This window comes from Opisthorchis viverrini (assembly GCF_000715545.1).
Source record: "Opisthorchis viverrini unplaced genomic scaffold opera_v5_122, whole genome shotgun sequence".
Taxonomy (NCBI): Eukaryota; Metazoa; Platyhelminthes; class Trematoda; order Opisthorchiida; family Opisthorchiidae; genus Opisthorchis; species Opisthorchis viverrini.
The window spans coordinates 1,011,984-1,026,251 of NW_008751780.1; the positions used below are offsets into that span (position 1 = coordinate 1,011,984).

General features: G+C 46.8%; 1 protein-coding gene across 1 annotated transcript in view; it reads right to left on the reverse strand.

The window, feature by feature from the left end:
- The window catches only part of T265_06155 (hypothetical protein), a gene marked incomplete at both ends in the record, with an annotated part of 36,455 nt that overhangs the window by 6,714 nt on the left and 15,473 nt on the right, over positions 1 to 14,268 (reverse strand). Inside the window, 2 exons of the mRNA XM_009171348.1 lie at positions 10,838 to 11,000; positions 11,793 to 11,998. Of these exons, the coding sequence (XP_009169612.1) occupies positions 10,838 to 11,000; positions 11,793 to 11,998 (369 nt within the window). The remainder of the gene's footprint in view (positions 1 to 10,837; positions 11,001 to 11,792; positions 11,999 to 14,268) is intronic.

Sequence of the window (14,268 nt, forward strand, 5' to 3'; positions counted from 1 at the left end):
TTTGAAGTGTTTAGGGTTGTAACTAAACTTGGACATGCAGGAGCTGCAGCTGTGTGATGCAGGGCGAGCAAAACGGTCAGTCCTAGAACTGGGACCTGCGGAGAAAGTATTCAAATTGGGGGGGGGGTGGGGGAGGGTGGAAGACGGAAAACGTGAAAGTGTAAGAAGGGAGGCCAACACTATGAAGAGCAGTTTGCCTGGCCTCGTTTAACACAGCCCATAGAGACGATGTATATGGATGAATGAAAAATTCAATCTTAATCGCCCGTCAGGAGGAATAAAATACCCCTACTGAGACGTGAGAACACAGCCTGGCCGGACAGTCTGTATCCAACCATTTCAAAGAACGCAGAGGGTTCCTCGTTAACCATCTGACAAAATTTATTGGTGCGACATGAAGCGAGGAGAAAGTGCCTGCTGAATGAGACACGTTGACAATTTTTCCTGTCTTCGAAAATGGTACGCTGACGCTGTGTGAGAGCCACCATAGCCTCNTCGTCGGACCTCTACCCATGGACCAACCTGGTATGAGAGACTCTGTGAGCATCGTGTGGACAATCTCCAGTATAGCTCAATAAGTCGCCGAGGTACACAAACCGCCAGACCACGGTAAGGTCCAGTCACTTCGTGACGGAGGGAACATCAAGGAAGCATTTCGACTCCTAAAGTTCGGAGACAGGTAAGGAAGTTTCAAACAGCATACCAACAACAAAGTTGGGCGAGATGGCTCATTGCGCGAATTTACTGACCGAAGGGTCAGTGGTTCGAGCTCGGCCTCTGCCTCTCGACTTACCCTGTCTAGCCTTGGGCAACCTGGCAGTACACCAGCCCCCGTGCACGCTTCTGGTGGCATGGCAGTTAGGCGCCGAAAGGGTGCTACAGCTGAATAATAACAAAGTTGGAAAGGAAAGGTGAGAGAGGATGGTCTTGTCTTACACCAATGGATGTGGTGAAATTGGGCGAACGTTTGCCATATACTAGTATGCATACAGTTCGGATACAACCCCACATCAAGGACCTAAATTAGGAAATGACATCTCTGATCGCCAAAAATCCTGAAGATCGACGGATTCAAAAGCAGCTTTCAGATCAAGAGGATCGACCAACGTGGGTCGCTTCACGAAGTAAGGCTGTCCAGGAATTGGTCTCAAGGTATGGATGTGGCCGATCCATTCTCGAGCAGGACGAAACCACGCATGATTTTCGCGAACCTGTTTCCCCGATGACGATCAACATACGTAAAATAATGCCAGAGAGCAACTTAGATGCAACAGACACCAGGATGATGCCATGGTGGTTTTCGCATGACGTTCTTGGGATGTCAGTCGAGGGGATCAATTCGATAGGTATTCTGTTTTCGTTCCAAATCATCCGCGGTATAGACATCAGAATGTTAACCAGGACCGCTCCACCTACTCCGAAAAGCGCAAAGTAATGACCATCCGCAACTAGAGCCAGGTGATTTTCAAAGTACATAGCTAGATAGGCCTGTTTCCACTCAACTTCCAAGCAATATTCGTCATCCAAAAGACTGAGCGTCTCGCTCCTAATGCAGTTGCACATAGAGGATGTTAGTACATAGCAGATAGGCCTGTTTCCACTCAACTTCCAAGCAATATTCGTCATCCAAAAGACTGAGCGTCTCGCTCCTAATGCAGTTGCACATAGAGGATGTTTTGAACAGCTTTAATGCACCGGCTGTCACGGTCACCCGTTGGGCAATCGAAGTGTGCGGTTTTTAGGGCTGATCTTTTCCGACCCATTCTTTGTATTGGAAAGGCAGCATCTCTGCTTCCATATATATGGATATACTGTTCGTCTGGAGGAAACGTCTGGCTGGCTTCACACTGCTGTCACAGAAGAAGGCCACCTCAAGAAGGTCTCGTTTTACGATTGCTCACAGTACAGGGACTTCCTGTTCTTCGTCAGTGTTTCCCTTTGGCCTTTCATGCGTGATTGAACCTTTAGGAATTGAGTTCCAGCGGGATCGTTGCAGTACATAAGCTCGACCAGCACAACATTATGACGGCCTTAAATCAGGCCCATTTTTGTTTTCAGCGGAATCCCGCAATAGCTGGAACTGGGACCAACGCCATTTCTACTTTCCATTATTTCGAGTCGAACTTCTCAGCTGTAACACTCTTCTGGTGTCTTGCTGCCATGCCACCTGAGTGGAGCACGAGGAAGGAGAGGCTGTCAGGTTGCCCAAGCCTGGACAAGAGCATTCGAGATGCAGATGTTGAGTTCGAAACACTGACCTCTCGGTAAGCAAATTCGCGTTTCAACCACTGAGCCATATCGAGCCACGCACTTACTCCCGATTTTCTCTCTTCTATAGCGATTCCTCATTCCTCCAGAAAAGCGACCAGCCTCTTTCATAGACCTTTTTCCAACCTGGATCAGGTCAACCTTGTCCGTTCTCTCATGACTCCTCGGGGTGAAACGTGATATCAACGCACCCTGAACGACTCCTGTGGATAAATCTGTTATCCTTGAAATACCAAAAGGTTCCAGGGTGTCTCAAACACGCGCCTCGTTCACACTAGGACCCATGACCAACTTCTCACCATTTGCCACAACAACCTCCCATATCACAACCTAAACCATTTCAAAGCACGTGAACAAATCGATTAAAAATTTCCCCATATTTGTCTCGCTCTGGAGTAAACTCCTATTTGTGAACAAACCTCACTACCTTTAAGTGTGATACCGACCGCCTTCCCTCCAAACTTCAGTGAATCCTTTAGTTGGGCTTCACTACTCACCTTTCTACATTGCCTGTTTCTCCTCCATACCACTCCCACATACGAAGTGCCGGACTCACGATCAAGAATACCCCGATAATTTGTCACAATTACACCGCATTTTTCGTATGGTACCTCATCCGGGTCCCGCCTCCCAACAAGCTTGTTGGAAGGAGACCGATACTTAGGTGTTAGTCACCGCTTTCCACAGACCACCTTGGATTTTAACTGATCCCACAGGCCTAAGTACTCCTAATCCCGTTAGGGCCAATCACATGGGGTTAGACCCCGTCCCTTTCCATTCACTTTCAGACACGCGAGCCAAATGCAACCAGAAGTGATTGAATGTAGGACAGTCTGCGAGCCATTGGCTTTTTACTCGTATGCAAGCGCAGTGAATCTACCAAACCCAGTAAAAAAATCTTCGTCTCTTCACTCAGAATCGTCGAATGGGAACGGACCTAATGTTGAGACAGTAAGTTCCACGGAAGCAAAACTATCGGAAATGAGTTTCGGCACCTGAGTAGAACCTAGATCTTCAATAAGTGGATCACAATGGAAAGGGATTTTGGGATCTTAAGCTCAAGCGCACCATTATTCATGATTATACCAACAAGCACGATTAGTGGACGATCAGAGTGTGCAGATTTAGGGTCAAGTTTTTCTAACTCGTCTTTCCTCGCTGCTTCCATAAACATAGACATGTTGGTCACCTGGGGAAAACACATTATTGCCTTCATACTCCTATTGCAGAGGACAGTACGGCTTTACCTCCAGACCGCCTCGGTATACGATTGCTCGAAGGACAGGGACTCTGTGTTCTTCGTCTGGCTGCTCCCCTTTGGCGTTCCCAGCATGGTCGTGAACACCAGCCTACGGAGAATCACTGTCCCTTGGTGCTTCCATAGCGTGCACACTACACATTGCTCGCGTACTTGGATCAATGTGAACCCGTAAAATAACACCGGTCCCCTATAACATCTTTGGACAACGTCATTCCAACGAACTTTGATCACTTTCTCCAAGAATCAATAGTTAAGTGCTTCGAATCTGCGATGACCGGAACGCAGGAGAGACAGGGCATCAATAGTGTATACTTGTATGGATCAGGCGGTTGTACTGTGCACACAAAGCCTCGTTCATACGCTGATCCTCGAGCCTCTCCATAAAGTGGTGTGAAGCTCCGTAAAATGTCCGGTTCATGCTACGTCCAATCATTTGCGACAATGGTAAATCCGAAATGGTGGAATCGACTTGATTTAAAACCTCTCAATCAACAGCAACCAATTCACCGGAAGTCCATGCCATCGGCGAAGGACACCGTGTTTCTATAGTTCAATTCCAATACAACTAGCAAAGCATGGTGCCTGGAGTCGGGTCATTCGAAATGACCAAACAGCATGTCGAGCATGACAGAGCCGCAAAGCAGCAATGGGAAAAGTGTGGGTGCGCTCTGAGTGGCCAGAATGTGAACCAATCATGATTGACGGATTCAAGGATTGATATACATGATCGGGGCTTTTGCCCACGTTTTCCGGGTCGGTTGTTCTCCCGTCGTTCAGCGACTCTCATCCACCGGAAAGGCACAGGTTAAAGGGCTGTAGCACTACTCTTTAAGTCATCAGCGCAGGGCAGTGTGCTTGCCAGCACATAGGTAAGTGTCTAATAGTGCTTCGAATTTTTTGGTTCTAGAAGGAATGTGGACAACCGTCGGTGAGAGGTCATTCCACGCAGCTACTACCCGAAATGGCAAAAAATTTTACCTAGTAAATGTGCGCTCTGAGCTTGAAAATTTTCTTACTGTGTCCCCGCCCCGTGTTTGTATTACCCGTTTGCTGCCTCTGTGACCTGTTTACACTATTTGACTACCCGCATTGCTACATTTGTGTGTTACCTGGTAACAAACCCTATTGCCTTTGGAAATATCTGCAACGCGATTCGTTCTTTCCCTGCTCCCATCGATTATCATTACTATTCGCGGAACGTTTTGATTAATCTGTAGTTTTTATTGACCCATTAGTTCATAGAAACGGTCCGCAAAATAGATCTTTATTGCCCTCATCGTTTGTCCCTATTGTGTGTTGGGGTCCAGTAGCTTTAATCGTCCTGTACCATCCTAAACTGCTTGTATCCTACAGTTACATTTTCCGCGATACTCCTGCGGATTAGGAAGTTTTCCCAATTTTCGATTTAGAAATAAAGGATGGTTTTAGCATGCAGCGAAGTAGAGCCATGAAACAAAGTGGAAGCTGAACTGCAGCTATCGCCTTTGCATGGCGTTTGTGCTGCACACTACCAGTACGCACTCTTTACCAGATAAACGTTTCTTGTTTGAAATGTTTATTGCATACTGATGCACGTCAATCTGTCTGACTTTGTTTTGATAAATCTGCGAAAGGTCTGTGTTAGCGTGCATTTAGGAGACCGTTAGTTGCAACTAATGTTCCTGAGGTGTTACCTAATCTGAACCAAATGCAGTGTCCAGAAACGATCAAAGGCGATTCGGAAATATGGTTTCCTTTGATAAGCCCTAATGACCCGGTAGTCCTTCATCAGAATCAAACGTTAGCTCTTAGGAAGTGAAATGCAAGAAGTACAAGTGCAAACGTCTGAAATACTTTTTGGGAGTACCTAAGGAAATGTCTTGGCTTGAACCAATGCAAGATCTAGCTAAAACAAAAAATCGGTCGGCGTATTACGTCATTTAGGCTTCGGAAATACAGGGTATTGTAGTTTTTATTACAAAGAAACAAGTAAAGAGGCCTTGATGCCTCCTTGGTGCACCTCCTTCTCTGGGGTCAAAATCACACCAGTGGCGCGGGAGGTTCTGCACAGGTTCCGAATCCCTGCGCGGACATATACTAACAAGTAATGGTTGCGATTTTACTCCGCCTGCATATTCCTAGCAGCTGTTACTACCGCTGTGGGGGGCATTGCGCCTCCATCATTTAGGTAGGTGACTGAAAGGCTCCAAATGTGAGGTTATATAAGAAAAAAGACGGTCCTGTCTTGGCTCGGCGCAGTACCTTTTAAATCGGTTTCATTTTTCCCTCATGCAAATTTTTGGAAGAATTCGTTCACTGTTTAACCTATTTCCAGAGCGCACATGTCTATTTTTTTATTGTTTTCAGTCCAACATAACATTGTGTGATAACCTTTGTAAGCTTACGCCCAGTTCTTGCGGTGAACCCAGATTTAATCAAGACCCAAATCAGTACAGACTACTGTCTACAGCCGTCGATGGACCACAGGTGATGTGGATGAAATGGGGTCCGTTGAAGGTAAGACGTGGTAAGGACTGGTGGTGCATCAAGTGCAAGGGTTTATGGCACGATCAGGTAAGCCAAATGGCCAACACTCCCAACTCATTTGTCAGCGCCAGCTGCTCTGCCTTAAATGTGCAACGTATTCCGCAACGGTGTTCCGCTTAAATCATGATGCTTGAAGAAAAATGGCGCTCCTTTCTAGATGACACAAACACATTGAAAGTAGCCACCTGGACGCAGGCCGATATCGAACCTTTTTCCAAGAATGGGCACCCTGCACTATCCCTCTCGGGTCAGCTGGCTGCATAGATGGTCGCCCAGCTCTCCGACGTGGCAATAAAGAGCGCCACGGTGTCTCTAGCAGGCAGGCGCATGGGGAAGAGTAGGCTGGCCATCTGGAAGACACCCCCGGAAAAATCACGCCGACAAAGCAGACAGTCGCTCCATGGTGGTGTGCTTATGAAGCCTGAACACAAGTGGACCAGAAGATATCACGAGGATGGATGCCATAAAGAATTTGGATATGATCACTTTTGTCCACGCCCTTAATACTGCATCGTGGGAAATCTGCCCGAAGGTCGTTCGCCGTCCTACGGATGATTCGGCGCAACCCCTCCTGTTTTACTTACGCGAACTGCAAAATGCATTAAAGGGCCTTCGTCAGACCGATTCTTGAGTGTACCAACCAATTCGTCTATTCAGGGCGTGTCCAGCAAGCTGCTGCGAAAATGCTTGCCGTGGTCCGTGGAACGCGTTTCGCGGAGCATAAATTCTTACCCCTGGAATATCGCCGATTCCAAGGAGCCCTAATCCCTACTTATGCTCCGTTTGAAAAAGTTTTGGCCGGCGGGTGCTTCACAATTTCCTAAAAGTAAGACGGCGGGAACGTGGCTAACATTCTTATCATTGCGATTTGTTCCAGCGCACAAGAACCTTCTCCCGACACTTGTCCAGACTACAACCAGCACCCAGTTGAATGCACCATTATACACTTTTTATGAGATTCCTCCCGCTGGCAAGCTTATTAACAGCGCTGAGAAAATACCCACCGGTGCTACACACCGTTAGCAGTATCTGTAGGAGATTGAGTAGCCACAATTAACAATGTGCCTGGCACTAACGGACGCGGGGTTCATAGATTCATTGGTTAAGTCACGGCACTAGGAACCCAACATAGCAATTCAGTAAGTTACTGCTAACGGTGCGGTTGCAAAGTATCTTAATTTCTCTGAAAAAGCCGCCATGCATGAGAAAATGTGTACTAAACCGAATAGCATAAAAGAGGCCATACAGGATGTGCGCATCAGGAGGATTGCCGAAAACTACGCAAAGTCGAACCATAGTCGGGTCTTACGTCAAAAGAGTAACAGCTTTAGTCATTCCCGACCAAATATGTTCTAATGCTACAAGCAACTGCTGCTGATTTGTCTATTAGTGCACAGGTAGTTATAGCCATAATACAAATCAGAAGGTGAATGTGCACTAATAAAAGCTTTTGGTATTTCTGCGACACGTATAAAAATAAATACAATGTGAAATGGGAGCAAGTCAAAAAGGGAACTTATCGGATGCGAGTGTCCCTTGGTGGAAGTCCGGACGGCGGGAACGTGTTTTTCTCCGCAGTTTGACTGCTACACGTACTCCATGGTTGTCCGTGGACTTTGTGGAGAGGTTGACGTCCTGCTCCCTGCGCGCGCGCGAGTCTGTGTCTTGACTGGGTTTGGTTTCTCTTTATGTAGGTCCCAGTGCGTAAACGTGGGCGCGTCGTCACATGATTGGTCGCTACGCCGACTAGGCGGTGCGGACAATCGATGTCCGATGAGTCAGCTTAATGCAACGTGTTTGTGCGTATGAGAAAAAAACAAGCCTCGCGATCCAGTGAGCGACTGTGAGTTGAACAGTCAAGTATGTGGGTGACTGGGTCGCTACATTTTCACCTAATCAAATGATTGGTACAGATCCAACAATCCCAAACCTGGTTTATTTTCACTGACTATGCTGCTGTCTCCATACAGCTGCTTGGATCGGCAGGTGCTGAGGCAGCATCATGGGTTTGAGCTGATATCAGATTTTGAGTAGCAACTAAGATATCCTCTAAAGATTGTTTGCCGACCCAGTGTAAGTTCCCGTCATCCCGGGATCGTGCAGGACTATTGGGGCTATCTGATTATAGCCACTTTGTATTCAATTGGCAGGAGGAGCAGATGAATGATAGCAGTAGATACTGTGAAAGAAGCTTTTGATAGCCGACTCTTTGAAAAATGGGCTAATCATGATTCTGCACGATCAACAATAGCACAATCAGTTTGAACAGAAACAGGGTTAGTGAGCAGTAGCGTTCATCAGAGAATGTATTGAATATATATATATATATATATATATATGTTTAAATCAAAAAACCGCTAAAGCCTACTATGTAACTGGCAACATAAAGGTAATATAAATAGTACTGCCAGGGAAGACGGATAGACGTGGAGAATAGGTCTTCTACCCCCGAGGGATTCCGAGTTCGAACCACGGTCGATTCGTTTTTCCGTCGGAGTAGAGGGACAATAAAAAAATAGTGGGGTTGATACGAAATTGCGGGCAACAAAAGTTTGACACGAATAACCAGGGAGTGAAAAGACCTTAGCAAAGGCAAGAACCCTTGGGAACTGGTAGCGAGGAAGCGAAACGGTGTTATAATAATCAGCCGTAGATCACGCTTTTCGTGATCAGTCGAGACAAATTAGAGGAAGACCTCAGATCATCATTGGTTATCAGAAAAATCATCGTCCATTGTGATGCATCATGATGTATGGTGTGGCCCTGTCGGGCTCATAACCAATGCTAGTGCTCATCAATTGTCACATTTTTCGATTTATGAAAAGAATACCATCTAGTCCTACCCACTGGTCCTACATCTAACCACAGACTCGGGCCTTATAAAATTTAGGCGAAAGTTATTGATGGACCAATGCATTTCTATCAGAGGTAATCTTTGCAGTGAAGATTGGATTGGCCTGTTTTTCCTCGGGTTACTTCAAGTCACCCCTTGAATATGCCAACAAAGCTGTCTACTTAGGACACAAGGAAGGCGTGACACTCTTTGAGTATGTCCTACGAGCTGCCACGAAAACGGTTACCGGCCTTAAATCAGTGGACCATGAAACGTGTTCCACTGTGCCTGACCTATATTCCCTGGAGAATTTTCGCCTCCGGGGAGGCATGATACATACTCACACCCAGCTTGAACAGCACTTTTTCAGCGGGTCTTTCACCGTTAACTTAACTAACACACGACCGTTATACAGTAAGAAGATTTTCAAGCTCAGAACTCACTTTTTTCGTCAACAGTCTTTCTCATTCCGGGTATATGGATCTAATGCAATCATTCACGCTGTATCCAGTACCCGGATCAAGACACCTGAGGATGCCTTTTATGTGAGGTGCCATACAAGAAAGCTTACTGTCCCGCGCGGAAAACCTAAGGAGCAGTTCTACAGCTTTTTCCGTCTGTGCCTATCAGGTTAATGGAAGCAGCTGAATGACGCGAACAAGCCCTACCCGCGAAGTTTCGGCGAAGGTTTCTATCCTCTGTATTTATACGTGAATCCATGGAATAAAAACTGTAATGGAGACACGGACATATATCTACGGAACTATTTTTGTGGCTATAAAATTTTGCACTGAGTAAATGGGCCCAAAGGTCTCAATGATGATTGGCTCATATTCTGGCCACTCAGAGCGCACCCACACTTGGAGACACGGCATATATCTACGGAACTATTTTTGTGGCTATAAAATTTTGCACTGAGTAAATGGGCCCAAAGGTCTCAATGATGATTGGCTCATATTCTGGCCACTCAGAGCGCACCCACACTTTTCCCATTGCCGCTTTGCGGCTCTGTCATGCTCGACATGCTGTTTGGTCATTTCGAATGACCCGACTCCAGGCACCATGCTTTGCTAGTTGTATTGGAATTGAACTATAGAAACACGGTGTCCTTCGCCGATGGCATGGACTTCCGGTGAATTGGTTGCTGTTGATTGAGAGGTTTTAAATCAAGTCGATTCCACCATTTCGGATTTACCATTGTCGCAAATGATTGGACGTAGCATGAACCGGACATTTTACGGAGCTTCACACCACTTTATGGAGAGGCTCGAGGATCAGCGTATGAACGAGGCTTTGTGTGCACAGTACAACCGCCTGATCCATACAAGTATACACTATTGATGCCCTGTCTCTCCTGCGTTCCGGTCATCGCAGATTCGAAGCACTTAACTATTGATTCTTGGAGAAAGTGATCAAAGTTCGTTGGAATGACGTTGTCCAAAGATGTTATAGGGGACCGGTGTTATTTTACGGGTTCACATTGATCCAAGTACGCGAGCAATGTGTAGTGTGCACGCTATGGAAGCACCAAGGGACAGTGATTCTCCGTAGGCTGGTGTTCACGACCATGCTGGGAACGCCAAAGGGGAGCAGCCAGACGAAGAACACAGAGTCCCTGTCCTTCGAGCAATCGTATACCGAGGCGGTCTGGAGGTAAAGCCGTACTGTCCTCTGCAATAGGAGTATGAAGGCAATAATGTGTTTTCCCCAGGTGACCAACATGTCTATGTTTATGGAAGCAGCGAGGAAAGACGAGTTAGAAAAACTTGACCCTAAATCTGCACACTCTGATCGTCCACTAATCGTGCTTGTTGGTATAATCATGAATAATGGTGCGCTTGAGCTTAAGATCCCAAAATCCCTTTCCATTGTGATCCACTTATTGAAGATCTAGGTTCTACTCAGGTGCCGAAACTCATTTCCGATAGTTTTGCTTCCGTGGAACTTACTGTCTCAACATTAGGTCCGTTCCCATTCGACGATTCTGAGTGAAGAGACGAAGATTTTTTTACTGGGTTTGGTAGATTCACTGCGCTTGCATACGAGTAAAAAGCCAATGGCTCGCAGACTGTCCTACATTCAATCACTTCTGGTTGCATTTGGCTCGCGTGTCTGAAAGTGAATGGAAAGGGACGGGGTCTAACCCCATGTGATTGGCCCTAACGGGATTAGGAGTACTTAGGCCTGTGGGATCAGTTAAAATCCAAGGTGGTCTGTGGAAAGCGGTGACTAACACCTAAGTATCGGTCTCCTTCCAACAAGCTTGTTGGGAGGCGGGACCCGGATGAGGTACCATACGAAAAATGCGGTGTAATTGTGACAAATTATCGGGGTATTCTTGATCGTGAGTCCGGCACTTCGTATGTGGGAGTGGTATGGAGGAGAAACAGGCAATGTAGAAAGGTGAGTAGTGAAGCCCAACTAAAGGATTCACTGAAGTTTGGAGGGAAGGCGGTCGGTATCACACTTAAAGGTAGTGAGGTTTGTTCACAAATAGGAGTTTACTCCAGAGCGAGACAAATATGGGGAAATTTTTAATCGATTTGTTCACGTGCTTTGAAATGGTTTAGGTTGTGATATGGGAGGTTGTTGTGGCAAATGGTGAGAAGTTGGTCATGGGTCCTAGTGTGAACGAGGCGCGTGTTTGAGACACCCTGGAACCTTTTGGTATTTCAAGGATAACAGATTTATCCACAGGAGTCGTTCAGGGTGCGTTGATATCACGTTTCACCCCGAGGAGTCATGAGAGAACGGACAAGGTTGACCTGATCCAGGTTGGAAAAAGGTCTATGAAAGAGGCTGGTCGCTTTTCTGGAGGAATGAGGAATCGCTATAGAAGAGAGAAAATCGGGAGTAAGTGCGTGGCTCGATATGGCTCAGTGGTTGAAACGCGAATTTGCTTACCGAGAGGTCAGTGTTTCGAACTCAACATCTGCATCTCGAATGCTCTTGTCCAGGCTTGGGCAACCTGACAGCCTCTCCTTCCTCGTGCTCCACTCAGGTGGCATGGCAGCAAGACACCAGAAGAGTGTTACAGCTGAGAAGTTCGACTCGAAATAATGGAAAGTAGAAATGGCGTTGGTCCCAGTTCCAGCTATTGCGGGATTCCGCTGAAAACAAAAATGGGCCTGATTTAAGGCCGTCATAATGTTGTGCTGGTCGAGCTTATGTACTGCAACGATCCCGCTGGAACTCAATTCCTAAAGGTTCAATCACGCATGAAAGGCCAAAGGGAAACACTGACGAAGAACAGGAAGTCCCTGTACTGTGAGCAATCGTAAAACGAGACCTTCTTGAGGTGGCCTTCTTCTGTGACAGCAGTGTGAAGCCAGCCAGACGTTTCCTCCAGACGAACAGTATATCCATATATATGGAAGCAGAGATGCTGCCTTTCCAATACAAAGAATGGGTCGGAAAAGATCAGCCCTAAAAACCGCACACTTCGATTGCCCAACGGGTGACCGTGACAGCCGGTGCATTAAAGCTGTTCAAAACATCCTCTATGTGCAACTGCATTAGGAGTGAGACAATGTTGCCTTATGCCCTGCGTCCCCGGACCAGGCTGGCCACCTACAACCGAGTGGGTCAGACTATTCAGCCATTGTCCCCGGGTAGTGTCCCCCCAAAGCCCCAACAACCACTGTCTGGCGGTTCAGACTTTTTAGTTAGAGGCTAGGGCAGGGTCCCCGAACAGAAACCTACGCCCTCCCACTTCCCCTTGAGTCAAATTCTCAAGGCGTGTTACTCCAACTGAATCCTCTTATTTGGCCTGGGCAACCGGGATGTTACGTCTGCCCTTAGAGCTCTTCGCTCACTGACTTTCTTCCACGTTCCCCCACCCTTCGTACCTCGCAGTGAAAACCACTCATCTACCTACTCCCTAACCACTATTCCGTGTCTAATCTTTTCGCCCAAATAAATAAACCAAAATGATCTCCTCCCACTTCCCCTTGGGTCAAATTCTCAAGGCGTGTTACTCCAACTGAATCCTCTTATTTGGCCTGGGCAACCGGGAAGTTACGTCTGCCCTTAGAGCTCTTCGCTCACTGACTTTCTTCCACGTTCCCCCACCCTTCGTACCTTGCAGTGAAAACCACTCATCTACCTACTCCCTAACCACTATTCCGTGTCTAATCTTTTCGCCCAAATAAATAAACCAAAATGATCTAATAACCCCCCAAAGATCTTATTCACTTTGATGTTCGCCCTCTACGTCAACTGTGGCTAAAAGGCATTCCATCCTGAAACCTTGCTTTCTCTCTCTCTCTCGATGTACGTCGTATCTCCGAAACACGCATACGAGACCCCCTTTTCGGCCGTGCACCTCAAGCCACTTAGGACGGTTTCAGATGTTTCACATTTCACTCTTTGGGTATCCGGTAATCCTGACGCAGTGGTCCCTGGTGCCTACGTTGAGGGAGTTTCACTCAGCCCGAAGGCTGAAAGCGTCTTACTGGACCGGATCCCAGTTGTCTGGTTCAATTACGATCAATGCAGGTCGATGCGGTAAATGGTGTTTATTTGTCGTATCAGCATACGCCCAATGGACCGCAGTTCTGAGACTGAGAAGGACGGTTTTTTTAAGATTTGTCGCGACCGCTTTGGTTGGCAAGAAGGACGCATATGATGATCCTGGCGGGTGATAGCCCAAGTTAACAGCCAACTGATTCAGTTGTGTGCGGATCGTCGTCCGTTCTTGGCCAATACAAACTTTCAACACAAACGCTCACATAGAGTTACTTGGAGGCCACCAACCGCAAGACAGTCGTGGACTCTGTTGGATCATGGGGCTATCATTTACAGATGGACAGCCTCAGTTAAGGATTGTCGTTCCTTCTGGAACACGCGAATTGACTCTGATCACGCCAACGTGCAGGCCCGACTAGCGTTCTCTTTTTACCAGGATTACGCGTGCGAAAGCAGAGTGTCTCCGCTCATCAACGTCGACTTGTTTCAGTAGCTGATCACTGGATACCTCGGCGTTATCTTTGTAGAAGGAGGCGAAGCAAACGCTTTGTTGGAGAGTTATTACCGGCGTGCCATCTTTTGGTTTTGGTTCGGCATCTTCAATGTGCTAAAATCATGCTTCATGACCTATTGTCCTTGAATATACCCCTTAGACTTTACGGAATGGCACTGGAGGTTGTGGAGAATTGCACATACCTCATCACAATCACCATCATTGTCAGCTGTAATAACCGATGACCTATTTTGAATATACCCCTTAGACTTTACGGAATGGCACTGGAGGTTGTGGAGAATTGCACATACCTCATCACAATCACCATCATTCATTGCTGTAATAACCGCATACTCGTCGTACAGTGGTTGTAGCTGCTGCAGTTTCGTTCACCGATGTTTTTTTTTTGGGGGGGGGGGG